Source organism: Akanthomyces muscarius, chromosome 1 (genome assembly GCF_028009165.1).
Source record: "Akanthomyces muscarius strain Ve6 chromosome 1, whole genome shotgun sequence".
NCBI lineage: Eukaryota > Fungi > Ascomycota > Sordariomycetes > Hypocreales > Cordycipitaceae > Akanthomyces > Akanthomyces muscarius.
This window is the reverse complement of record NC_079241.1, coordinates 3,653,153-3,678,809: the sequence shown is the minus strand read 5'-3', so window position 1 is coordinate 3,678,809 and position 25,657 is coordinate 3,653,153. Positions and strand designations below refer to the sequence as shown.

Below are 25,657 nucleotides of genomic sequence, written 5' to 3'. Positions count from 1 at the left end.
GGGATTCTTGGGATAATGGGAGGGCAGGGAAAGGGAGTGAAATGGCCATCATTGGGGCCATCCTTGGGATTTTCGGGATTATGGCGAGGGCAATTCCGTTCACTGTGCTGAACATGGTTCGGGTTCAGAAGTTCAAGTGCCGGCGCGCACAACTCTGATGTCCTCATCCTTCTGGCATCAAATCACATGCCAATCAATGAACATTACCTTCCTACATCTTTCAGTTTCCGTTTTCCTTTGTAGTTACGCAGTGTCAAAGCTCGAGGTAACACGGGCCGAGAACAAATATCGCCCCAAGCCCTGAGGTCCAGGTTAGGCCTTTTTCCTTTTGTCGTCCGCCGATTATTGTTCGGTGCACTCTCTGCACTGGAGCCGACATCGGGTGCCCGCCTCCGTCCATCGGCCTCGTGTCGTACCGCCCGGGCGGCCCTGTACAACGTAATCCGCACTGCCGGCACCGGCGCCTGTATGCCGACTTGCCATGTGGTTTGTGGTGAGTTCAAGCAAGGGCGGTGCGTTGCGTTTGAGATCGATAAGCATTGTGGGATGTTGCGTCAAAAGGTTGTCCCGAGTCTGGTTGCTCGGCATGGCTCCTGTGGGAGGCGCTGCTTAGGCCCCATTTGGTTTCGCAGCTCGAAAGCACACATTTTCTCTTTCTGATCACCGAGGAAAATAAGTCGACTAGAGTGCAAACAAATTGTAACATAAATTCATAATGTTGTGTGGATCATCATGCTAGGCTTGGGCCCCGATTGTATCCTTCTCATGCTCTATATCCTGTATCTTGCTCCTAATAACCAAAAAAGAAAATGCCTTTCACCTATCGAGGGGGAAAAATAAGAAACTGTCCCGGGCCGCAAATGTCTATCAATTTGTGCGTAAATGTCCATCTTCGCCCTTTCGATGCTTGACCAAAAAGAAATTCGCGCCAAAAAAAAAAAGGTGAACAAACAATAATTTATATAACGCCATCTCCATCTCAAGGGGGGGTATTGTAAATTCAAAGTGTGTAACGGGTAAAATCTCGAGGTGAACCAACATGCAAGGTGTACTATGAGAAAATAGTTGTAGAAAGAAATTGGCCTGTCAAAGAACCAAACCAGAGAAGTGAAGTGGTGGAATGCTGTCGATGGTGCCTTATACGCGCTGATGCTCGTCGTACTCATCCATCATTGAGTCGAGGAGAGGCTCTTCCTCTTCCTCGGACACTGCAGATTTGTAGCCACCCTCGGTGATTTGAGAGCTGAGGTAGGCGCCGACAAGAGTGGTGGCACCGCTGAACCACCAAGCGAGACCAGAGTAGCCGGTCTGGAGGCCGAGGGCGTACAGGAATCCAGAAACCGTGGGGCCGAGCGCGCGGCACAGGCTGGCGGTCGAGGCGGCGATGCCGTTGATCGTGCCCAGAACCTCCTTGGACGGCGCCGAGTTGGCGAGGAGGATCGCGTTGCTGGGATACGCCATGGTCGCAAAGGTGCACTTCCAGATGACGAGCAGGTAGATGGCCGGCATTCGCATGCTCTCGGGCAGCAGCACGAGGTAGGGCGTCACCAGGTATAGGGAGAAGTATGAGAACGCAATGAGCCGAAAGAGGCGGAGGGATCCCAGGCGGCGTGTGACGGGTGCGACGACGAGGTAGTTGGAGAAGAGCGAGTAGAGGCCCTGGACGGACATGATGACGCCAATCGTCTTCGTGTCGAGGCCGAATCCATCCACGAATTTAAAGGGAAGCTTCTGGACAGGGTGATCGGGCGGCGAGGTGCTGAGGAATACCGGGAAGAGCTGGTCGAATGTCATGGTGTGGCTGATATAGTTAGTCGTCATGTAAAGTCTGGTGGCACATGTACTAATACTCACAACGCAAGGATGCCATAAGACATGATGTTCATAATCACGGGTCGCGTGAAAGTTTTTGTCTTTGGCTTCGGCGCCGGCTCAACTCTATTGACAACAGGCGATCCCAGAGCCTTGCTTGGGCTGAGCTTGGGGGAGCTCTCCCGACTTTTGTAGCTTGGTAGGGGTTCGTCGTCCTCGAGAAGAGAAGGCGTCCGGGACGAGATAGAGCTGTATCCAGAGGGTGCCGAGTCATGAAGGAGGCTCTGCTTCTCTTGGGTGCGACCCTTGCAGCTTCGGACGCGGCTGAAGAAGGCTGCAATCTTGTCTCCCATCTCGCGACAGCAGTCGCGCTGGAGCTTCTTCTTGGCGTGCGTTTCATCGAGAAAGAGTAGACCAATGATTACACCAAAGAGGACGGTAATGGCACTAAAGAGATTAGGCAGCAGGTAGGGGTAACGATCCCAGACCGTGCCCCGTGCAAATAGCTCGGGATAACTGATGCATGGTCGTGCAAGTGCACCACCAATCATAGGGCCGACGATTGATCTATTGCTGTCAGTGTCCGCCGTTATCGGGTCTCAAGATAAAAGCCGCGTACCCAATACACCAAACCATAGGCATGATGGTATAAGCCCGAGCTGCAATATGTCAATACACTATTTGTATACATGGGGGACGGGCATGTACTCACGTTGCTGTTCCTTGACCGTCACGAGTTCAGCGACTGTTGTCTGAAGCACACCAATGTTGCTACATTAGAGGGTCAGCTGGCGTCTATCAACTCATATTGGGCCTCTCACACTTACCCGTTGAGAAGGCCACCCAGGGCTCGAGCAAAGAGTGCAACTGGAAGATTGGGAGCAAAGCCGAAAATAAGAACGCTGATAGCAGTACCAGCGAGACCACTTAGAAGAACCGGCTTCCGACCGATCCTATCGCTTAGACGACCCCAGAAGACACCGGTAGCGAATTCGGCCAATGTAAAGGCAGAGGTAACCATGCCAGCGTAGACTGAAATTTTACTAGGATCGTCGGTGATGTGAAAGTCCTGAATCATGTAGTAAATGTAGGGGAAAATGGACATGAAGGCGATTGGTTCGCATATTCTGCAGCATGCTGAGCGAAGGGCCTTGAGTCAGCATGGGACATGGACCGACAGGGGCGCATGACTTGGTCACCGGGTGCCAAGCTGAGGCATACCTAGAACAAACATCTGCTGGGCAGGGAAAGGCGGAGGCTCCCTGCGCTTTCTGTCTGAGCGGCGGACATGGCCGGAAACGGCCGCGGGCGAGGAAGAACGCATCGTGGCGGGTTGAGCGGATGGTCAGGCACCGTTGGTTTTGTGTGTGTAAGCTGGTTGTGATGGTTGAGAGTGCCTGGAGGCTTCCGGAGACGCGCAATGTCGGTGACCGGATAAAGGAAGCCGGAGGATAAAGAGAAGAGAGATGCTTTGGGCTCAGCAAGGCATCAAGATTTTTTTTTAAGTGTCGTCGTATGGCCACAGCATAAAGCAGTTGTACAACGTGGGGTTGGAGGGGTGTAAGACGTGGTGGTGCAGGAGCTGCGGCGAGAGTGAGGCGGACGGACCGGACCAGTAGTTGGAAGAGCTGAAAAAGGGTATCGACCAGGCGTGTTCCGAAGCAAGTCTAACAAAGGCGGACAAGACTAAAGGCAAGTGATGCTAAAAAAGACAGACAAGCAAAGGCAGTGGCAGGTTGGGAAGGCGAGGTTGGATCACAGGGCAGCAGAAGGGGGTGGTGGATGTGGCAGATATAAGAATAAACAGGACTAGCCTAGCTCGCCGACTTTCAAGAAAGGAACAGGCAACAGGCTCCCGAGCCAAAAAAGGCAAATGACAGAAGAGAAGAAAAAAAAAATAAGAAAGAAGGCCCAAGGCCCAAGCAGCGCGCGGGACTAGAATGGGGGATCCGTCAAGCGACCAGGGGCCTAGTTAGAGCCTACACTAGGCCAAGGCTGCTGGGAGAGAGCGGAACAGAAGCTAAAAGAGAGTGTCATGGTGGAGGGAGGGGGGGGGGGACTAGATTGGGGACGGGCGTTGGCATGAGCCCAGGCAGTCGGGTACTGGCAAGACAAAGAAAATTGGAAAGCCAGTAAAAATTAAATAAAATGGAAATAAAAGAGAATCCATGGTTTGACCTTGGCCCCTCCCCGCCAGGCGGTGCCCCGGGGAAGTGGAAGACCACCAAGCACCACCACCTATCATCAGACTTGAGGCGGCCAAGTCGCAAGAGGCAATTAAAAAAAAATGAAAAAGGCGCCCCGGGGACAAGGGGGGTCTGTGAGCCGCGAATGGGATGTGCAGCAGGGGGAGGGTGTCGTGATGGATTGAGGTGTGCAGCTGCCTTTTGGAAAAGGCTGTGCGATGGATGGTGATGATGATGATACTCAGTCCTCCGAGGAGGTACCTTTCTTTGCCTACCTTACCTGCTTGGTAAGTGATGGTGGTGACATTCAGTTTTAGGGGCGCCTTCAGGGGACTTGGGGCAACATGTTTGAGCTGCGGGGTTGTTTTCGGGGCATGTTAGGGGACAGACCCTCCTGTATTTTGCATCGCAGCCGCCATGCATCTCCCGTCCCACGGTGACACTTTGGCACAGCAGCAAGCAACATAAAACCACTGCAGCGGTGCACCCAAGCAAAAGGCAACGGGTACAATTGCAGCAATGATAATCGCCAGCAAATGTCGCTCTCTGTCTCTCTCTCTGTCCGCCACTTTTTTTTATATAATACCGGCAAGAGGGGCGCCCTCGTTCCGGGTCTTGCACGGGCTATCCGACAGGCTCTGGCTCCCGCTGGAAGGCCCCTCGGTCTGCCCACTGTGCCCAGAGAAAGCCCATCTTGCTCATCGGAACAGGCATCCCTGGATGCCTACTGGACAGTCAGCGCAACCGCTAAAAGCAACTGGTGGGAGCCAAGTGGATGGTATTTTCCAGGGGGCCGAGATCCAATGTGAGAGGAAGATGGGCGGTGACAGAGGCAGGCTGGCCTTGGCCCACAGTGGGCTAGCGGCTTTTTTTATCCTTCGTCTTCTTCTTCTTCTTCTTTTTTTCTGCATTTTTGTTTCTGTTGTGCTTTGTTTACCGGCGGGGAATCTGGCTGTCATATTTATTTTAATATATAATTAAAAAAAAATTCATCTTCGCAATTGACTTGGATTATCCAAGCGAGGGGGGCGTGTAGCTCACTGGAGACTCTACTGGTACCAGAACCGACCCATCAGCCTGGGACTCACAGCGCCGCCACCCCATAATCTTCTGTTCAGCGCTAGAAAGCCACTCCGAAAAAGAAAAACCAAAAGATCACGTCAAATCTGTAGTAAGTCGGCTGTTTGCCAGTCCGAGGCGAAACGGCATCAAAAGAAATTTCTGTATACAAAGAAGCAAGATGGAATTTCGTCGACTTGTCACCCGCATGTGCCCGTGAGCACGCGTCGACCCGGCTTCTGTGGAGAGACCAGACGTTGCGCTGCCGCTCCCAGTGTCCTTGATTTGCCAGTATTTCATCGTTTTCTTCTTCTTTGCCCAACGGCCCGTGTAATCACACAGGTCACACATTACTGAGTACTCTTGCTCTCTTCGTGTAACCTTCCAACGTGTCTCTCCATGCATTACCTATGCTGCCCAGTGAAACCCCTACCGGCCCATGCTCGTCGTCGTATTGCTGCCGGCCCGCGTGTCGTGTTTTCGCCTGCAGCAAATATGATGGAGATGCACAAGTCATGAACGTGATGGGACAGCATCTGCCTGCCCCTAGCCTCGCGCGCACATTGCAAAAAGAAAGGCCCGGCCAAGAACAGTCAAGCATGACTACCAATGCCCACTCATTGCCGGATCCAAGATGCTCCGCGGCCAAAAAGTACCTGCGCCTGCCCAATCTCCCATGGCGAGAAACATGGGATTGTATGTCAGTCATGTCTCTGTGACCACGCCGCAGGCGCCTCCGCTACATACGTGTACAGACATCCATCTTCTTTTGCCCATTGCCACTTGCCACCCCCCCAATCACCAGCAACACCAGTCTCCAGCCTACTGCACCATGACATAACGGGACCGGCACCCCTCGTCCTTCCATTCGCCTTCTGCGACCCCGTCAGCCTTGTGACGTAGCTGCCATGCATTTGCAGCTCGGGCGCAGCACCCATCATCCGCCATGCATGCGCTGGGCAAGGTGGCCCGTGGCTTCCTGCGCCCGATCATGCGACGACGCTGGCCCAGCCAGTTACGGGACTTGGGCGCACAATCTGGGCCGTACATGCATATCAAAAAGTAGAAAATGTAAAATACAAAAGGAGGGATAAAAATGGCGCAGAGGGTCGGTCCGAACCTGGCGGTGAAGCGGCCCCAGGTTTGATACTGCATGGTTGTCGAGTTGGTCTCTATATTAGCGCAATGGGCTGGCGTGCCAGGTCTAGCCAGCAATCTGATGGCAACGTTTTTTTTGGTCAGACACGATGCGCCGTAGCCTAGACGGGATTTCGGCTCGTCATTCCTGGGGAAGCTGGCCGAGTCGCTACCGAAGCTCGTATTCTGTCATCCTATCCCCCGTCTAGTGACTTACAAGGAGCTGCCTTGGCTGACGCGTGGGCTGTTATAGACGGCGCCTTGTGCTTTGCAGTGACAGCTGTAGATCAGCATCCCTGCCTTTCGCGTACAGACCCTGTCCGGAGGCACGTATGCTTGCTGGCCGAGCATGGGGGTGGCATGCACTCAAAGTAATCCGTTAGGCGCAGCCGTCTTTGTACGACGCGGATGATGTGACCCGTGGCTCCCGCTGCGCATTTGCTACTCTGAACAGCCCTGCCTGCCAGGCGGCGACTAGCAGGGCCGGATCACTCTAAATAGCACCGGTTTCGACAATTCCCTGCATCCGCCGGATGCGCGCAGAAAAGTTTACGGCTCTTGGACGACCCGGAGATTGCCTCCGGAGCTGCGGGCTTGTCTATTATCTCATCAAAGTATGGATAGCTCGCAGCAATGCACCCTGCGTTTTCTGTTGCATCGAGCTTGGCCACGCTGTCTTCTCACGTTACACACACAAACGAAAAGGTGGCTGGCTGGTTGCGCGCGCTCCGGCGCGAGGGAGCAAATGCAGGTCTCCGCTGTCAAATCTCGGTGCAAGGCCGGTGATGCCGGGGCGGGCGGCCCATTGACAAATGCAGGCATATCACTCAACTCGTGAAGCTCAAAGACAAAGGACGGTCTAAGCAGCCAGCCGCGTGCTCCAAAAGAGGCAAACGCCACGCTGCGCTGTCAACATTGGCGATCCACAGTCGCAATACTACACGACAGCGCAAAGGGCAACTCGACCGCAACAAGCCATGATTATGATTCCATGAAAGGCGAGTTAAATCGTTTTCGTTATTTACCGCATCATGCCACGGGCGCACCTACCAGCTGTACTTCTGAGACATGAAGAAAAAAAAAAGGTCCAGCAAGGTGTGATTGCAGCAGCAGCAGTACCAACTCCGTCAACGCGGCTGCATGGCTAGCAACACAGGGGGGGTGAGAGCAGAAGCCATCGGTCATTCTTCTGCAGAAGACCTTTCCAAGACAGCCAAGACCAAATAAGATTAACAAGGATAAACGGGAAAGATGCAGAACAAGTTCATCTTAAGTTTCTAACAGTACATCCTCAGGCTATCTGCCCGAGCCAGCGACGCCCAATTTCGACAGCTGCTGCAGCTGCTGGTCTCCAGATTGAAGTCAGAGAGCTCGGTCTACGTCACGCCTCTCCTTTTCTTTTTTTTTTTTTTTTTCTTTTTTTTTTTTTCAATATTACAAACGCACATACTCATTAGCTGGCTCATTCTTGTTTCTCATTGATAGCACATCAATCGACCCTTGAACCCTGTTTACGCTCTGGTCCGATGTCAGGTACCAGGTGCGTCGATTGACCCTGCAAAAAACCCGGTTTCAGCTCTCAGACCTCTCTGAAATATCGGCGCCCACAAGGCTGGGACGGACGCAGGTTGGCGTGTTCTCGACTAATAACCAGAAAAGACAAAGGCCGCCCGTTTTATTAATTGCGGTGGAATGTCATCAAAATGGGCCAGCCCCGACCGTCGCCCGGCACTTGATCTCTTGCCGGCGGCTTGGACACGACCATCTGAAAGGGGCTAGGCAATGCTTTGCCCCCCTGCGGCGTGATACAAAGATGGAGATTGTCCCAAAGCACAAGCCGTTGATACCGGCACCGATACTGTAACGCATAGCCCCCAACACACCCAGATTACATGATGCTCGTAATTTATTATGATGCGGCTTGCTGCTGCTGGGGCCACAGATCGTATTGACCGCAACTGCCCAGCCAGCGCTGCCGCCGTGTTGGAGCAGTAGTTAAAGGGCCAGGCAGGCCAGCGGGGACAGAAGGGAATCTCTGCTTACTGCAACACCGCTAACATCAACGCCAGGTCTTTGTGGAAGCGGGCTGCCTTGCTGCAAGTCATGCAGCAGGGCATGCGCATGCATAATGCTGCAGGTAGCGCCGTTACTGGCGGCCCACGAGCAGACCAGCCCCCAGAGTTGTGAGTGGTGAGAAGGGGGCCTGTCCAACCCGACAGACTGGTCGCAGCTAGCCTCCTCCCCAAGCTGCATTGGCGGCGGCGGTCGATCCGATCTTTTTTTCTTTTCTGGCCCAATTGCATCCCATCCTGCTGGATCCTTCTCCGTTTTGACTTTGCTTCAATCAAATAAAGGGGGCGCCACCCGCATCATTGGCCTGCTGCTGCGTCTCCCCACTGCTCTGAAAGAGAGAGAAAAAAAAGGGCACGGAAACCTCAACCGGGCGACCGGCTCTCTCACACCTAGCGATAAGTGGCTCTCTCACCAACGGTCGCGGTTGCGGTCTGCGTGTATTGCTCATACTCAGGTTGACCGCAAGGTCAGAACGGCTGCAAGCTCCCTGATTCGCAATCCCAAGACGCCCAATCTTCACCGCCACATCACCTCGTGATCAAATGCTGGCTGGGGGCCCCCCGCCTGGAAATACTGGGCGGGGGATCAGAGGAGCCCAATTAATGAGTCAAGCAACCCTCGAACTTTGCCACGACGGAGTTCCGGATAGCAGGTACCTTCCTCCACTCCTGACGAAAAGGGGGCCTGTTGAGTGAAAGCCCAATAGCCCATGACCAAGGACTCTGAATCGTCATCAACGCCTGACTCCAGCGTGGCCGTCCAATCGTTTCCCGAATTCTGCCCCTGGAGCTAAAAACCAGGGTATCCATTGTTCACCGGGATCCCGGTTCGCCTTCCGGGGCCACAGTGGATGGCACTCTCCAGAAAAACATGCGCCATGTGGTGGTCCGTGAGACTGGCTCGCAGTGCCGGTGATATTACCATGAATTCAGGTCTGCCAAATCCGCCCTACCAGTCAAGTTAGCCTTAGCACTGTTTGGTTAGCGGTCGACATCAATTGGTGGCAAAGCACACGATGGACTTGCCACATTCGTTACGAGAAATGTTTCTCCGAAAAGCGTAAGACGCGGCCTCCAATCACAGACTATTGTGTCAATGTGTGTAGTGTGACTGTCCAAGACACGGCCGAATGGGAATAGCATAGACCCTGACCGACTCGGCCATGCTACCTAGTTGCCAGTTTTTGATTCTTGGATGCGCCACGCTGCTTCGGCACGCATACTGGTACATTTGCCACCCAGACGATCAGTTTACGGAGAACTGGGGTTTGAATAATGTCGGGATACGACGCCGTCGAGCCGCGATGCTCTGCAAACTATCAACATTAACAGTGCCCCGGTATTGCAGCGGTCCTCCACCCACTTCGTACAAAGGGCATGTTCCGAGTCCAAGAATAGCTACCCTGGCTGTTCGCACTTATTACTTCTCTTATTCCTGTCAGCCAAATGCCACGTTGGAATTCTACCCTGGCGATTGGTAATCACCTGACAATGAAGCTATGCGGACGACACGATAGCCTTTGTGTTAGTCGGCCTTACGATCCCTGTACCCAGCCAACACAATCTTTGCGGCCTACGTCAGTGCAGTACAGTATACGGAAAGGGCTAGATGAAGCAAAATGGTGCTTTGCAACCAGCCAGGTTAATTATGGTTGATTGCTGCCAACAACTACAATATACCCGCAAACATCGTACCGCAAAGGGCAATATTAAACGGTCAGCCGAGGGAGGAGCTGAAACTTGGAGGTCGGCACAGAATGTATCGGTACAAACGCGCTGCTCGCTTCCAAGTGATTGGACCGGAAATCTCTCTTTTTCCCCCTCACTTGCAATCTCACTTGCGCGTGGCGGCCAGTGCAAAAGCTGATACCACCCACCACACTCCGGGGCTCTGGGCCAAAAATCCCCGGGCGAATGACACTCGCACCTCGTCCGACGAGAGAGGCAAAGGAGCACCTGGTGCCACCCCCTTGCCGTGCACATCAGCCCACTCCCTCGGCGCTACCAGGTACCTGGTACATGCAGTGGCACTAATACAACTCCAAACGTACGAGCCTTCTTTTGCAGAGCATGGGCCACACACGCAGCGTTGAAACTGCTACCCAAGCCTTTGCTTTTTTCTTCGCTGCTCTAGTTACACCGTTCACAGCCAATGAGTACCCCAGCAGGGGAACGTCTAGACGAAGGTCGCGCCGTGGAAGCACCGCATCTGGTTTGAGCATGTGATGGAGGAGCTCGAGGCGTCGACAACAAACTCGTTCATCAGGTGTGATAATCTGGGCACATCTCGCAGCTGTGCAAGGTCCCTGCCATGTCCCATTAGTTACCCGCAAACTGCCAGCCAAGCCTGGGGCGCTTTGCGTTGATCGCCGCCAAGATTGTAGCTTATTGGCGGCAACCCAGAATCCGACCTCCCGGTCCCTTTACCCGTCTCTGCTGCGCCACTTATTCATCTTCTTTGGCTTTGTTTATTAGCGTCCTGACGGCGACTCGGCCAGAAGCACCAACTGTCTCGGCAGCATGGTTCTGAGCTTCGGGGAGCTATTCCAGCCACCTCGCAGAGACGAAGCCTGGTTCATGATGTGTCACATTTCTCTGGATACAACTAACAAAAGCTGACAGGCGCTAAGGTGGCAAAGGTCTTTCTTGGTTCGTCACTAACCTTGAGCTAATTACCAGGCCGTCCCGTGGCTGAGCGATGAGCATCAAAGCCAGGATAAAATGCAAGGCTAAAATGGTATTGCCCATTTTTCCCAGCTTTCCGGCTGTGTCGTCCCGTCGAGTCTTCAAGTCTGTGTTTCTGACCCGTGCGTCGCATCCCCAACCCACGTCCCAGAGACAACGGCCCCCACGGTCATCTCGCTTCTATCGGTAATATGATGGGCAATTAAGGTCAATCAGTACCTGATCCTGGAAATCAAGCGTCTGCCACTGTCGCACCGAATACTGGATACAATCTCATGTCAGCCACGCGACCTGCAGAAGACGGAGAGGGACGTGCACGGATTTGGCCACCTCTTCCCAAAACAGACTCAAAACTCCAAAAAGAAACTTGGCGAATCAGTTTTCCTCACGGAAAAAGCAATTACTGTCCGTTGCAGTAGTAAGCAACTCTCGTGCTCCGTACAATGGCGTCATGGCTGGCTCTACCCTGGCCGCTGTCCCCTGTCCAGCTGGGCTCCTGTTGAGCTGCTTGCAAGACAAGTCTGGCAAGCTGGCGTTGCACATGCTGATGACTGGTAGTCGTGTCAGTGGAGCAGCGTGTTGGAGTCATGTAGTTTGGCGCGAACGATGCATCGCTGCCCATCCTGCTGGGTACTCGGGCGGCATACTCAGAACAATGTCGCATGGGGCCCGACCGGACAGACTTGACCGTTGTTTCTGAATAGGCGGTATGAATGTGAGAATGGGGAGACGCTCTGTGAAATTACCATCTGCATTCAAAGTTGAGGACCCCAACTGCATTGCATGTTGGGTAGTTGCACTTCTGCACCGCCATATTCCATTGTTGGGGTCCTGCAAGGATGCTCAGTTGAGACATGCACATCCCGCTTTACAACGGTTAAATGACTCTGTTTCCCCCCAGGGTGATAGGTCCCAAAGCGGCAGGGTATCTCAATAATGAGTCAATGATACGCCGGATACTGCGTACACGCACCTGCTCAACATCCGCACAACCCTGGCAATTGGTACTCCCTCACCGCATTCATCTTGTCTCGGGTAAGAGCAGCTGCCATGGCGCCGACATGCTCGAGAATAGGGTCCCTAGACACCGGAAGGCATCACGATACTGCACAAACCATGCAAGCTCCGCCTGATGCAACGCTGGCTCCCTGTTCCGCCACATATTTTATTTTCTTCATGCGAGGAGGCTTGAGCTTGCCGCGGAGGAACGCGATGAAAACGTCAGACTCGCTCGGGCCGGCACTAATGCGCCTCCTGCATGAAAGACATGGTCGCTGGATGAAATGACAAGGACAAATTTGTTCTATTAACTACAGGTGCGCAATCGGCCGCCGGTCGTGTAGGTTGTCATGGACAGAGGCGGCTTGCTGTCCACGCTGCACTGACCCTGCGAGTCCTTGTCCACCTGTCGCGCAGGCTGACAAGCGACAACTGAAGCCATTGGCACATTTTGCAGATTAGAAGTGCTTCCAAGCAGTTGAAGAACGGTGTCTTTATACAGTCAGGCGGCCAGAAATGTCTCTACTAGTACTTGCATACGGCTTATACTGCTCTGTGCACTTGGATGCCTGACGTAATGCAGGCACAATGGCTCATGGCCCGCAAAAGAAGTTTGGCCAGCACCCGCAATCACGCAAAGCTAGCGAGTCACACCGAGAAACTGCATATTCGCCTTGTCACCAACCACGGAAAAATCACGAAACTCCACAACCTGCGATTTATACAACCCTGGTTCCGGTATTCGACCATCGACTGAGTAGGCCAGCAAACCTCTCCTCCACCCGACCGACCCCACCAAGAGGCAGCGCCTCGACAGCTATCCGACACGAGACGAGACAGCTGTCCAAAGTTGGTGTTACAACATCAATAGCGCGAGCAATAAAAGAAAATGGCTGGCAAAAAGGGAGAGAACACAAAGAAGGTGGCCGGCAACGCCAAGAAGGCCGAGGCTGCAGCCAAGAAGAACGCGGCCGAGGACGCCCAGCGCCAGGCCGCAGAGGAAGAGCAGTGGCAGAAGGGTTCCAAGAGTAACTCCAAGAAGTGAGTAGCTGTGTCAAACCCAGGCGTAACACTAGTCCCTTGTCACAGTACCGTTCTCTGCACGCCAACGAGACATGCGGTCCGAGACAGCGCTGCAGTATGCGGCTAGGCGCCGAAACGGATGTTGGCTAATCAAGTTTGCAACTTCAGGGAAGCCGAAGAAGCCAAGCGAGCGGAGGCTGCGAGGAAGAAGGCCGAGAAGGATGCCCTAATGAAGGAGGAGGAGGAAGCTATTGGCGGTCGAGCCGAGCCGAAGAAGTCCAAGGCGCCCGTCAAAAAGTCGCGCGGCCTCGACATGTCGCAGCTCGAGGACGGACCCAGCACCCTCAATGCCAGCGGTATTGACAATGCCCTCGACGCCCTTTCGCTGACCACTGGAGGCACCGACAACAAGATCGACACGCACCCCGAGAGACGCTTTGCTGCCGCCTACCGCGGATACGAGGAGCGTCGCCTGAACGAGATGAAGGCCGACGGCAGCGGCACGGGTCTGCGCCTGGACCAGCGCAAGCAGCGCATCCGCAAGGAGTTTGACAAGAGCCCCGAGAATCCATTCAACCAGGTCACGGCTGCTTACAATGCTACGAGAGACGACAAGCGGGAAGTTAGGGACAGCGAAAAGAGCAAGATTGAGAAGCGCCTTGGTGCTTGAGCGGGTGTCCTGTCTACGCTTTTTTTTTTCTTCAGCCTTTGGACATGATTAGGCAGGGAATTTTTAACGGGCGGCAGAACTGAGGCGGTGCATAGCTACAAGACGAAACAGTCAATATAAAACAATAGAATACAACCTCGAGTGAATTTCGCGTCGTATATTTTGTGTTCTCGGATTACGATAATCGCCGTCTTGCCCTCCGACACTTGCAAGCTAAGGAACCCCTCCAACGGGCAGATCGACCCCGCTACGCGACCAATGCTCCGGCAGAACGCGCCACCGCTAATTTCACCGCCCATCCAGCTAGGTAGATAGCTACCTAGGTAAGCTGTCATTCTCGCCGAGCTTTATCATCGGTCTGGGCTTGAGTGGCGCGCTTCTGACCGGCGAATCTTGCAAACATGTCGGCACTAAAGCTAGCAAACTTGCCAGCGCTGCGAAAGCAACAACTTCTGTCAGAATTGTACGCGCATACTCTGACTACGAACGTCGCCGAGTAGCAGCTAATTGCGACACAGCACTGGCTTGAAACAGGCGTGCCCCTCAGGCGTTTTCGTAACATTGACACCAGGCGACTCGACCGTTTGGTCTGCTGTCTTGTTTATTCGTGATGGTGATGATGCTCCATTCTACAGCATTGTCCATGTGATTTGCTGACAGTGTTCAGGACCCTATGCTCCCGCCGTGCTCAGATTCCAAATCATGTTCCCTGATTCCTACCCGCGACGAGCTCCCATGATTATATTTGCGACCGACATCTTCCATCCCCTCATTACGCCTCTTACAACATACATGTACACCACCGATATACAAGATAATGGCACTGTTAGCGCGACAGACGACGAACGCTTACCGCCCGGAGGCTTCAGCCTGCGCCATGGATTCCCGGAGTGGTTTGGCAGAGTGCGCCGCAGCGCCGAGGCTAGTCTCTCTGCGCCATCAAGCCCTACGGTCGAACAGACAGCCATGTTTGCGAGCCCAGAACCTGGTGCTGCTGGTGCGGCCGGACCCTCCTACATGCAGACCAATCGACCTCTCGTGTCCATGTACCAGGTTCTCAAATACATAAAGAGCGCGTTCGACAAGCCAGAGGTGCTGGACTCGGTTCCTCTGGATGCTGCTGGGAACCCTGGCGCGTGGCACGCGTGGAGGACGCATCGGCGGAAACAGCGAGCGAAGCAGGCCGAGGGGGGGGAGCAGGGCAGCGACGGAGCCGCTGCGACGCCGAGCCCCAAGAAGCCAGCTGGCGAAAAGAGGCCCGTTGGTCAGTCTGCGCCCAGGAAACCCGGCGAGTGGAATTGGGATGGTGTCTGGGAGGACAGAGTGAAGAAAGGCGTGGCGGCAAGCTTGTCAGAACCTGTTCTTTTCGGTGGCACCACTATAAATGACGAACTGGCAAGTTTCTCTTCTCTTCGGCTAAAGTAAAACGACAAGTCCAATTCGGCTAACAGTGACTAGATTCGCTTTCTTGCCATGGAAGCAACGGAAGCAGAATCCATCAAAGACAACCTGCTCCGTACCCTCGGCACCTCTGTGTAGGCCGCACTTGCCTTGTTTTTATCACACCTTTGGGTACCAGCAGCATTGGGAAGGAAGAAATTGCCATTCATACCGTATTACGACATCCTTGGTAGCATTATAAGCAAATAGATACCCCTGCCGACAGTTAGCATTTTCATTTTTGCAACATTCACCAACTCCATCGTCATCACATCATTTTATTTTAATCGCCACAGCTTTGCTATTCTATACAATTCTCGAGCCGGTATCTTCTATTTATCTATTAGACGAGAACCATGCCTCTCGGTCTCTCGCCATACGTTACTTCGACTTTCGCCAGTCAAGATGCTTGGCCCAGTTGCCGCATGGAGAATGACTGCCCGAGTCCCTTGATAATCTCCAAGCAACTAAAGTCGACCGACCAACTCAGAGACAGAGGCCATCACCAGATTCCCGCCCGCCCATCCCAAGAGACTGCTTACCCGCTGCAAAAGCAGAGCGCCAACAATCTCAATGTCGTAAAACGCCGAAGTCTATGGGCTCTATCGTCGAAAGCCGTCCAAGATGAAATGCAGACCGTCCCACCGCGACCATGCTCGGTTGGGCCAAACATGGCGTTGACTGTGCACTCTGTTTCGAGGCGGGACGAGAAAATCAAAGCAGGTCCTCGTACGGCCGAAGAGGCAGAGGATATGTTGAGAGAAGCGAGTCGTACGTATTCAGGGGCTTCTGACTTATCGGACTCTTGGAATTCTTTTGTTTCTGGCGGATATAGCGCGCGCAAAACGTCTGGCACGCGATCCAGTTCCAGCGTCGTTCGACACGTTTCTTCGCCAACAGACAGTCCCAGCTGTACGATTAGCATGGACAGCATCTTACCTCATGTCTTGTCTCCCCATATCTCGATCTACACCAACAGCCACGGTCGCTACTTTGGGCAAGACCACATATGGGCAGCCGTTGAAGTCTCCGGCATTCTGTCGCACGCATACTCAGCGGACGGAACTGGTGCCAAGCCAGCTCAGCCAAAAGAGGATGAACACCATTTAGGTAATTGTTTGATCTCTTTCCGTTTTGTACTTGGCTAATGCAGGTAGATTTATTTTTCAAGCATGGGTGCTTACACGATTTGAAGGTTGAAATACTACCAGTAGAAGGGACCACGGTCTCGCGAGTTTTCCATGAGCAGTCATTTCCGACGTAGGTGGATGTCTACGAGGGCATGGTGCAGTGCTGACAATGTAGAATTTTATACGCGGGCTCAAAGGTTCTTATTCTCGCGCAGATCTGCATCAACCCGAAATTGATTGCGAGATATTCGAACAAAGCACATCGGAGACAAAAATCAGACGAATTGATAGCCGAGCTCGAAAGCCAGCTAGGAGATTCTCAGATGGCATATATGAAAGTAAAAGTCACATACAGCCATTCCGCATTTTCTGACTATTTCGGTCATGAGATATTGGTTGGTGTGGCTCAACGGTGCACGAGACTGGAAACGACAGCAGTCGGTGCCCTGAAGCGACACAATATTCGGTCCGCGTGGTCACCACCACCAGCGTACTCTGTTGACAGCATCAAGTCCGCCATGCAGAAGCACTGGAAAGCAGATGTCGTTGCAGAATGGTTGCAAAGAATAAAGCATTCGGGAAGGGGTGTAAATGCAGGGCGCTTTCAGCAAGGAGAAGACGCCAATGGATCATCACAACAGACGATGACCCAGGTCCCAATAGAGCGGCCCGCTGTTACCATGGAAGATATGTATCAGGTAATGACCGTGAACCGCATATCAGAACCACGGAAGTACTTTCGGCCTTCCGACTCTCGAGGGGAGAAACGTGGGCCAAGGGAGGATCCAAACATGGGCTCAGTGAGGAGCAAGGGAACTCGGAGCCGCAACACAAGCGCCACGATAAGCACGACAGGATCACTGAGAAAGAAGAAATCATTTGCAGCAGGCATCTGGAGAAGTCTGACCCCATCTATCAATGCATCCAAGACTGATGGGGACGGGTCCGCGCAAGGGCCTTGGAACTGGAACGCATGGTTCTAGAGTAGTTTAGCATCACTTAGCAAGTAGATTCAGCCAAGTTGAGTTTGAATTTAACTTTATTATGTTTTTAGAATTTATTTTTCAACAGATTAACTCTACTGTAATTCGTCCTTCCAGGGAATAGATACTTGAGCTCCTCGTCTGGAGACGGTGATGGCGGACGCCTTGTTAGAGGCTCTAATGGCCGTATCAATGTCGAAGGTGCTCGTCGAGTTGACGACAGCCAGAGCATAGGAGCCGACGAATGTATCGCCAGCGGCGGTAGTGTCAACCACGCTGGCTTTGAGCGCATCGACCAATGCACTCTTGCCGTCGTGGGTAGCATAGTAGACGCCACGACCGCCGAGGGTAATAATGACATTGCGCACGCCTCTCTCGAGGAAGATGGCACCGACACGCTTCAGGCCCTCGAGGTCGTCGAGGTCAGACTCCTTGCAGCCGGACAGAATGGCAGCCTCGGTCTCGTTGACGACGAGGTGCGCCAGGTCCCTGTACGCCTCGGCGGGGAGCTCCTTTGCGGGGGCGGGATTGAGCAGGACGGGGATGGCGGCCTCGCGGGCGGCCTCGAGGGCGCGCATGACGGTGTCGAAGGGGATCTCAAGCTGCATGATGAGCAGGTCGGGCCTGGGGCCCGGGATGGCGGCAAAGTGCTCCGGGCGCAGGGCGTGGTTGGCCTCGGGGGAGAGGATGATGCGGTTCTGGCCCGAGGGCTCGTCGACGACGATGAGGGCGACGCCCGACTTGGCGCCGTCGAGGACGCGGACGGCGGCCGTGTCGACGCCGTAGGACGCGAGGCTGTCGCGGAGCTGCGCGCCGTACGCGTCGGCGCCGACGGCGCCAATCATGGCCACGTCGGCCGAGGGGTCGGCGAGCGAGGAGGAGCGCGAGAGCTTGCCGCACGCGACGGCCTGGTTGGCGCCCTTGCCGCCCGGGGAGGTGGAAAAGTGCGAGGCCGTCAGCGTCTCGCCGGGCTGGGGGTGGTGCGGGACGTAGGACACGAGGTCGATGTTGAGGGACCCGAGGACGACGATGCGGGGGAGAGCCATGGTGGGCGGAAGAGGAGGACGCGAAGGGAAAGCAGTCGCTGCAGGGAAGGAAGGGTTGATGTATTCGATTGGGGCCGGGATTTTTTGGTCAAAAAGTGTCGTCGATGGCAGAATGAAAGCTGAGAAGAGAGGAAGGGAAAAAAAGAGGTATATGGGAATCGGGGAAGAAGTATCGTCGGTTTGGCGACTTTTGGAGTTTTGGAGCACCCCACCTTCATGACGTTTCTGGCCCCTCCAGTTGCCCCTCCAAAGCGAGCCAATTTTTTTTTTTCAAGAGCTTCGTTTCTTTTGGGCCATTTCCCCGTAAAAAGCGACAATAAAGGCTCCTGGGCTGGGCTATGCCGAGTCATGTAAGCCACCCGCGGCCACCTGGACAGACCGAGCCGTCATGGTGCCTTTACCTGTAGCAACTGCGCGGGGACAGAGGACCAGCCGTGGACACTGAGCAAATTCTCTGGGGACACCCGATGAATTTGTTTTCGAGAACATCAGGCAATCCAAGCCCCGATAGCTGCTTACCCAACGTCTTTACCGTTCACTGCAAAGGCGGTTGTCTGCATCGGCAGGGGTGGAGGCTATCAATTACTTGCTTGGGCTTGGGGCGGTTGTCGGCGGACTCCGCATTCCTAACGGACGGGTCGACGAGAATATATCTTCTTTCTGTCGCTTCCCAGTGGCTGGGAAATTCTCAAAATAAATACCATCCTGAGATCCCTGGTTCAGATTTTGGACCCCACAACCTCCCGTCGGGGAACTCGGGGCGCCAAGCCGAGTGCACAGCCCTCTAAACAGCAACTATCCGGAGAGAGGGCTGGCAAACAAACTTGCCATCCAGACTGACCGGAGACTTGGAGACAAATAATGGCGGGGGGCCATGGACGCCATTTAACCCCCAATTGACGCGGAGCAAGGCAGACACGAACCAAACGATGCGGGAGCGAGACAAACAACATGGCAATGCAACGCGGCTTGTCTAGTCCACGTCAAAGTGAGACATGCCATCTAACCAGTTGAGACTTTGGATCTCCCTGCTTAGGTGCTTATCATGTTAGGTTCCGTCACATCCGCGACCCTCAGGCTCAAAGCTTGAACTATCAATGTCGTATCGTCATTCATGCAAGTCTCCGACTAGCTAGTCATGCTTTAGGGACGTTGGTGCGCTTGGACGAATAACCTGTGAGTGCCCGACTGCGCTTTGCGAGCCTTGCGTCGATCGCACTGCCTCTTAAAAGTCCCCGACCAGACTCTTTTCTTTCTTCTTGCCAATCCTATCCATAACAACACAGTTTTGCATCCTCAAGATTGAAAGGAAAACATGCAGCTCGTGTACACTCTCGCGCCGTTTGTGTCGCTCTTCTGCGGTCTCGCCGCCGCCAGCGGTGGCGGTCACTGCTCCCCAAAGGCACTGCCGCCCAGCCAGGATCCCTGGTACACGCTTCCCCCGGGCGCCGACTGCGCCGGGTCGCCAGGCAAGGTGTTGCGCGTGCGGCCGGCGGCGCGGAGCGCGCGCGCGAGCCTGCGCGGCATCAAGGATGCCTGGAACGTGCTCTTCTGCAGCACCGACAGCCTGGGCGCGCCGACCTTTTCCGTCACCACGGTGCTCGTCCCGCACGGCGCCGACGCCGGGGCGCTGCTGACGTACCCGCCGGCGTACGACTCGGCGAGCGTGGACAGCAGCCCGAGCTACGCGCTCAACGACCTCGTCGGCGCGGCCATTGAGCAGGCCCTCTTCGCGCCGCTCATCGTCACCAAGCGCTGGGTGGTCAACATGCCCGACTACGAGGGCCCGCGCGCCGCGTACCTCGCCGGCAACAACTCGGGCCACGGCGTGCTCGACTCGATCCGCGCCGTGCGGTCCCTCGCCGGCCGCTTCGGCCTGGCACAAGACGCCCGGCAGGCCGTGTACGGCTACTCGGGCGGCGCGTTCGCGGCCCAGTGGGCAGCGCAGCTGCAGCCGTCGTACGCGCCGGAGCTGCGCGTCGGCGTCATGGCCTACGGCGGGCTCGCGGTCAATGCCACGGCCGCCATCCCCACCATCAACGGGGGCGCCTCGGCCGGGCTCGTCGTCCTCGCCCTCCTCGGCACGACGGCGCAGTCGCCCGAGGCACGCAAGATTCTCGTGGACAACCTGCGGCCGACGGGGCCCTACAACGCCACGACCTTTTTGAGCGCGGCCAAGCTGGACGTCCAGACGGCGCAGGTGCTCTTTAAAAACCAAGACATTGCAGAGTACTTTGTCAGCGGATTCAGCTTCCTCTCCGAGCCTGCGTTTGTCCGCGCCTTTTACGACGACACGCTGGCCGGCCACGCCGACACGCCGACGATTCCGCTGTACGTGTTCCACGCCGTGCGCGACGAGATATCCCCCATCAGGGACATGGACGCGCTGGTCGAAAAGTACTGCGCGTCCGGCGCCAGCATCGAGTACCGCCGAAACACCGTCGGCGACCACACGGCCGGCGGCATTGCGGAGGGCATCCGCGCGCTCAACTGGCTCGGCGGCTTCTTCCGCGGCGCGCAGCAGCCAATCAAAGGCTGCTCCACGCAAGATGTCTCGTCGCCGCTCGGGCCCGACTCGCTCGCGCTGGCCTTTGTCGTCTTCAGCAAGCAGGGCTACAGCATCGCTCACTTTCTGGAGGCGCATCCGCTGCCTGGCGTGCCCTCCGTCCCGTCCAATGCCACGAATGCAGAGGTCTTTGGCGCACTGAAGCTGACGACTCGGGAGGCGCTGGCCAAAATCGGTCTTGATGACGAGGCGCTGGCTGAATTTTACGTGACAGAGCAGGACTTGGCGGAGCTAGGTATTCATTCATGATCAATTGACTGCGCTTGATATATATATAGTTTTTCTCGATGTACTTAATGCACATGGCCCGTATATTTACTGCACATTATTTCCCTCGTATCCTGTTTTCTTCAATCGTTATTGTGGTGCTTGTAGCTTGCCGCACAGCACAATGTCGTCGCCAAAGGGATGCCAGGAGACGTCCTTCAGCCTGGCTGCAGCTACAGGGGACCCTGACGCATCGTGCACACGTGCCGGTGACACGACAACCCCTCCTTGACCCAGCCACGTCGGTGCAATCGTGACAATGACCGAGTCTACCGATCCGTGGTACGCAGGATCCAGCAAAGAATTGAGGATTTTCCCGCCGCCTTCCACCATGACGCTCGCGATGCCCTCGCTCCTCAAACTCGCGAAAACATCATTCCAGTCAAAACGCATCCGTCCGTCCGGCCCCGTGGGCTTCGCCGCGATCTGAATGTACTTGCCGCCGTGCTCCTTTAGCACGCGCGACGCCGCCTCGGGAATGTCCGAGGCCACGGCGGCCGTCACGACGAGCGGCGCGCGACCCGCGCCGCGGCGGCACGTCGCCAGCACCTTGTCCGTCAGCCTGGGCGTCCAGCGCAGGTGCGGGTCGACGACGACGGGCCGGGGCTGCTGCGCGAGCCCGGCGCCGGCGATGCGGCAGTTGAGCGCGGGGTCGTCGGCGAGCAGCGTGGAGACGCCGACGAGGATGGCCGCGTGGCGGCTGCGCAGGTAATGGGTCATGGCGTAGGACTCGGGCCCGGAGAGGTGCGTGTGCACGCCGGGCGTGAGTGTGAGTGACGAGTCGAGCGACGTCGTAAACGTCGCCGTCACGAAAATGCCTGACCCCGGCGGCGTGACGGTCGGCGGCAGTCGAGGCTCCAGCAGAGCCGCCTTGTCGGCGGAAAAGGTGAAGCTTTCGGCCATTTTTACGCAAATAGGTGATGTGAAGAACTGAGAAAAATTCGTCGCTTGTATAAATGTCTGTTCGGCATCGGCAGCAGCGAGAGTCTGGTCGGCAACGCGAAGTGGGGATCAGATGTAGACGCACTCCCAAGAGCCGCGAGGTTGGTCGGCATCTCACAGGCACTTGCGATGGAGTTGATAAAAGACATTGTATTTCTTACACGTCTAGAATTTACGGCGGTTTTCCAAACTTCTTATTGAATATCGGATTCCCATCGTCGTCAAACTCTGCCCACTGGAAAAAAGAGCACCCTTCCTTATCTGGGACATTGCCAGCATGGCACATCCAGAAATATTTTCCAAAATTTTCACGCTTGCGCTGCACCACGCGCAAGATACAGGGAATCTTGCATGCGCACCGCGGCGTCTCCGATGGGTGCATGCGAGCGCGGTAGTCACGATAGGTGATGTTGATGCGTCGGTTGCCGGCAATCGGGTGGGGGTCAATCGACAGCGCCGGCACGATGCAGTGTTTCCACTCCTCCTGCATTTCAGCATGCATGACGAGCAGCGAGTTGTGCGGCAGATGGATCGAGATCTGGCCCTCGGCATCCGCGTCCTGGGCGGTCCTGGTGTCGGCATCCTTGGGGAGCACGCGGCGCACCCGAAATTCGCGCGCAACGCCGAGCGAGATGGAGCCAATGACGGCGCGCGGCCCGAGGTAGGTGAGCTGATCGCTGTGGTAGCCGACGCTCTGCTGGGCGCCGTTGTAGCAATTGACAAATGCCGAGTTGGGCACCCAGGGATGGGGGCTCTGGTATTTGAGCTTCTTGCCGCCGGGATGTCTAGTTTTGATGCGATGCTGTATTTCTTGATTTACTGTCTCTTGAACAATGGGTTTCACTTTTGATAGCTGTGGAGTGATGCGCCGGACATCCTGCAGATACCCATGTCAGCAAGGGAAGTCTAGAGATTGAGGGGCCCTCGACATACAGTAAGCTGCGCACCATTATAGTAGTATTCTGATTTTTGCGACATTAACTTTTCATAACTGTCGACGTAGAAGCTCGAGGTATGCGGGCTGGAGACTACATTGTCAAACAGCTTAAACGTGATGCGCTCAAATGTCTCCGATTCCGCCAGCAGCTCCTTGAGCAGATCGTTGGCGACGTCGGGAGGCAAGAAATTATGGATAATGGAGCAGGGCGTATGCTCGGCCACGTCCTGCGGGTCAAACAGATGCAGTGTGCTGCCCTTTTTCGACTTGAGCTTCTTCGCCTGCGCTGGCGATGCTGGGTCGGCCGAGGGGAGCGCATACTGCTTGAGCGACTGCTGGTAGCCAATCACGCCGGACCTGATCGGCTCCGGGCGCACATGGCGCAGCGAGGCCGACGCTTCCTTGACGGAGCCATCGTGAGCCAGCAGCACATCCATCAAGATATCCTGCTCAATCTGGGGATGGAGCGACGAGAGCAGCGCCAGCTTGACCTCGGTCGGCTCGTCATCGTTTGCATCGTGACGGGGCGCTTCCTCGGTCGATTTGCGCTTGCGGCTGCCAGCGAGAAAGGCCTTCATCTTTCAGGGCGTCATTATCCCGGGTAGATTTCCGGAATTGCGGTCTCAATCAGATGATGTACCGGCGTCGTCATCCACAGGTCTTTTTTTGGCATGGCCAGATGAAGCTCGGTGATGATTTGTGCAACTTACAAAGCAACACGCAGTGGCGACGCGGGTCAACGGCGGGGCCAGGCTTTTCCCATACAGTACTGGCGGCTTGGGTGCACGGTTTGCACGCGAAGTCATGTGATGGCCATGAATGGACTGGCAGTGATTTCTGCTTGACTAATAAGTGGCCGCAACTCGACCAGTTGACCAGTACTAATACAAGATTAGCCTACCTGCTTTACATGTAGGTACTCTGTCCGATTCGCTAGCTACGTTATTAGTGGTTCAATCTCCGCCAATGGGTTGGCTTCCGATGCGCTGTCACTAGACCTAGGCACTGGCCGGGACGTTGGACCACCACGAGGAGATGAATGTCTCTGGCGGATGAAAATGATGTTAGTAAAGGTTCACCTCCTGGATAATTATGCAAAGATCCATTTCCATACTCCCAGGTCTCGGAAGAGCGTTGCACTGCTCGCCTTGTGACGTCTCGCTGGAGCTTGTGCGGGTCCCTGTAACCGAGGCACATGTTTAGCGGAAAGCTACCAACCATATGTCCACTGACAGTGCATACTTGCCCTTTTCTTTCTCTCCTAGAGACATCTATGCAGACACGACGGGCTCGAAACGGTCTCCCCAAACTCAATTCATAAACACGGGAAACCTTATTCGCCAAAGCACTTCCACCAGCTCGCGCACTCCCTGCGAAACCCCGTTACCTCGTCCCGTCGAATGCGCCGTCACCCCGCATTGCCCTCCCCCGCCGCCTCGTCGTTGCTGCTGCGATCCCCCTCATTGCCGCCGCCAGCATGGCCGCCATGCTAGAGTTTCGCACCCAAGGGTTCAACCCCTACGCGGTCAAGTACTCGCCGTACTATGACTCGCGCATCGCCGTCGCCTCGGCCGCCAACTTTGGCATCGTCGGAAACGGACGCCTCTACTCGCTCGGGCTCACGGCGCAAGGCATCCAGGTAGAAAAGGCGTATGTTCGCTCTCCAAAACGTGCGCTGCGAGACTTGCGCTTCCTCGCTCTCAGCTCTGCACCATGGAATCGAGTCCCTTTCTAACACACTGTGACTTTGCAGCTTCGACACCAACGACTCTCTCTACGACCTCGCCTGGTCGGAAATCAACGAGAACCAGCTCATTGTCGCTTGTGGCGATGGCTCGCTCAAGCTCTTTGACCTCGGTGTCGACGACTTTCCCGTCATGAACTTTCACGAACACAAGCGCGAGACTTTTTCCGTCTGCTGGAACCCAGTCACCAAGGACACCTTCGTCTCTAGCTCCTGGGACGGTACCGTCAAGATTGTATGCGCCTCACCCTACTCCTCTCGAGACTTGCAACCTCCAAGCTGACCCGTACACTTCGCATCAGTGGTCGCCAACACGAAACTTTTCCATCAAGACGCTGCCGATTGGCAACTGCACATACAGCACCTCCTTCTGCCCCTCCAACCCGGCCCTGATATCCGCCGTCTCCTCCGACTCGCACCTGCGCCTCTTTGACCTGCGCACGCCCTCGTCCGCCAAGTACCACCTCGTGGCGACGATTCCTGTGCACGCGCCGCCCCCCGGCGGCGGCATCGGCGGCGGCGCCAGCCCCTCGGAGCTCCTCACGCACGACTGGAACAAGTACAACGACACCGTCGTCGCCACGGCCGGCGTCGACCGCATCGTCCGCACCTTTGACATTCGCAACCCCAACGGTGGGCCCCTGTGCCTCATGCAGGGCCACGAGTACGCCGTCCGAAAGGTCGCGTGGAGCCCCCACGCCAGCGACATCCTCATCAGCGCCAGCTACGACATGACGGTGCGCCTGTGGAACGACGGCTCCACGCAGGGGCCCGTCGTCGCGGGACCCAGTAACGGTGCGCGCGTCGGCCAACAGATGGGCATCATGAACCGGCATACCGAGTTTGTCACGGGCGTGGACTGGTGCCTGTTTGGCGTGGGAGGCTGGGTGGCCTCGGTCGGCTGGGACGAGAGGGTGCTGCTGTGGGACGCCAACATGCTGATGGGGCACAGGTAGCGA

General features: G+C 55.5%; 11 protein-coding genes across 11 annotated transcripts; 5 read left to right on the top strand and 6 right to left on the bottom strand.

Moving 5' to 3' along the window:
• Positions 1-1,137: 1,137 nt before the first annotated feature.
• Positions 1,138-3,136, bottom strand: LMH87_006227 (uncharacterized protein; the record flags this gene model as incomplete). The annotated part of the gene is made up of 6 exons (XM_056204080.1): positions 1,138-1,801; positions 1,855-2,379; positions 2,432-2,471; positions 2,525-2,583; positions 2,640-2,949; positions 3,034-3,136. The coding sequence occupies 6 exons, from the start codon at positions 3,134-3,136 to the stop codon at positions 1,138-1,140; spliced, it is 1,701 nt and encodes a 566-aa protein (XP_056059472.1).
• A 6,097-nt stretch (positions 3,137-9,233) lies between these two features.
• On the bottom strand, positions 9,234-9,645 carry LMH87_006226 (uncharacterized protein; the record flags this gene model as incomplete). Its single annotated transcript, XM_056204079.1, has 4 exons — positions 9,234-9,239; positions 9,293-9,377; positions 9,437-9,575; positions 9,630-9,645. 4 exons carry the CDS (start codon positions 9,643-9,645, stop codon positions 9,234-9,236), a joined length of 246 nt encoding a protein of 81 aa, XP_056059471.1.
• A 1,092-nt stretch (positions 9,646-10,737) lies between these two features.
• Positions 10,738-11,573, bottom strand: LMH87_006225 (uncharacterized protein; the record flags this gene model as incomplete). The annotated part of the gene is made up of 5 exons (XM_056204078.1): positions 10,738-10,836; positions 10,929-10,934; positions 11,171-11,212; positions 11,282-11,317; positions 11,394-11,573. The coding sequence occupies 5 exons, from the start codon at positions 11,571-11,573 to the stop codon at positions 10,738-10,740; spliced, it is 363 nt and encodes a 120-aa protein (XP_056059470.1).
• A 1,266-nt stretch (positions 11,574-12,839) lies between these two features.
• Positions 12,840-13,643, top strand: LMH87_006224 (uncharacterized protein; the record flags this gene model as incomplete). The annotated part of the gene is made up of 2 exons (XM_056204077.1): positions 12,840-12,991; positions 13,142-13,643. 2 exons carry the CDS (start codon positions 12,840-12,842, stop codon positions 13,641-13,643), a joined length of 654 nt encoding a protein of 217 aa, XP_056059469.1.
• A 401-nt stretch (positions 13,644-14,044) lies between these two features.
• On the top strand, positions 14,045-15,182 carry LMH87_006223 (uncharacterized protein; the record flags this gene model as incomplete). The annotated part of the gene is made up of 4 exons (XM_056204076.1): positions 14,045-14,106; positions 14,162-14,256; positions 14,311-15,038; positions 15,102-15,182. 4 exons carry the CDS (start codon positions 14,045-14,047, stop codon positions 15,180-15,182), a joined length of 966 nt encoding a protein of 321 aa, XP_056059468.1.
• An 824-nt stretch (positions 15,183-16,006) lies between these two features.
• Positions 16,007-17,196, top strand: LMH87_006222 (uncharacterized protein; the record flags this gene model as incomplete). The annotated part of the gene is made up of 3 exons (XM_056204075.1): positions 16,007-16,193; positions 16,241-16,343; positions 16,389-17,196. 3 exons carry the CDS (start codon positions 16,007-16,009, stop codon positions 17,194-17,196), a joined length of 1,098 nt encoding a protein of 365 aa, XP_056059467.1.
• A 95-nt stretch (positions 17,197-17,291) lies between these two features.
• LMH87_006221 (uncharacterized protein) lies at positions 17,292-18,242 on the bottom strand (the record flags this gene model as incomplete). Its single annotated transcript, XM_056204073.1, has 1 exon — positions 17,292-18,242. One exon carries the CDS (start codon positions 18,240-18,242, stop codon positions 17,292-17,294), a length of 951 nt encoding a protein of 316 aa, XP_056059466.1.
• Positions 18,243-19,557: 1,315 nt separating this feature from the next.
• LMH87_006220 (uncharacterized protein) lies at positions 19,558-21,057 on the top strand (the record flags this gene model as incomplete). The annotated part of the gene is made up of 1 exon (XM_056204072.1): positions 19,558-21,057. The coding sequence occupies one exon, from the start codon at positions 19,558-19,560 to the stop codon at positions 21,055-21,057; it is 1,500 nt and encodes a 499-aa protein (XP_056059465.1).
• A 108-nt stretch (positions 21,058-21,165) lies between these two features.
• On the bottom strand, positions 21,166-21,978 carry LMH87_006219 (uncharacterized protein; the record flags this gene model as incomplete). Its single annotated transcript, XM_056204071.1, has 1 exon — positions 21,166-21,978. One exon carries the CDS (start codon positions 21,976-21,978, stop codon positions 21,166-21,168), a length of 813 nt encoding a protein of 270 aa, XP_056059464.1.
• Positions 21,979-22,189: 211 nt separating this feature from the next.
• On the bottom strand, positions 22,190-23,532 carry LMH87_006218 (uncharacterized protein; the record flags this gene model as incomplete). Its single annotated transcript, XM_056204070.1, has 2 exons — positions 22,190-22,894; positions 22,951-23,532. The coding sequence occupies 2 exons, from the start codon at positions 23,530-23,532 to the stop codon at positions 22,190-22,192; spliced, it is 1,287 nt and encodes a 428-aa protein (XP_056059463.1).
• Positions 23,533-24,431: 899 nt separating this feature from the next.
• LMH87_006217 (uncharacterized protein) lies at positions 24,432-25,654 on the top strand (the record flags this gene model as incomplete). Its single annotated transcript, XM_056204069.1, has 3 exons — positions 24,432-24,604; positions 24,708-24,933; positions 25,001-25,654. 3 exons carry the CDS (start codon positions 24,432-24,434, stop codon positions 25,652-25,654), a joined length of 1,053 nt encoding a protein of 350 aa, XP_056059462.1.
• Positions 25,655-25,657: the final 3 nt, after the last annotated feature.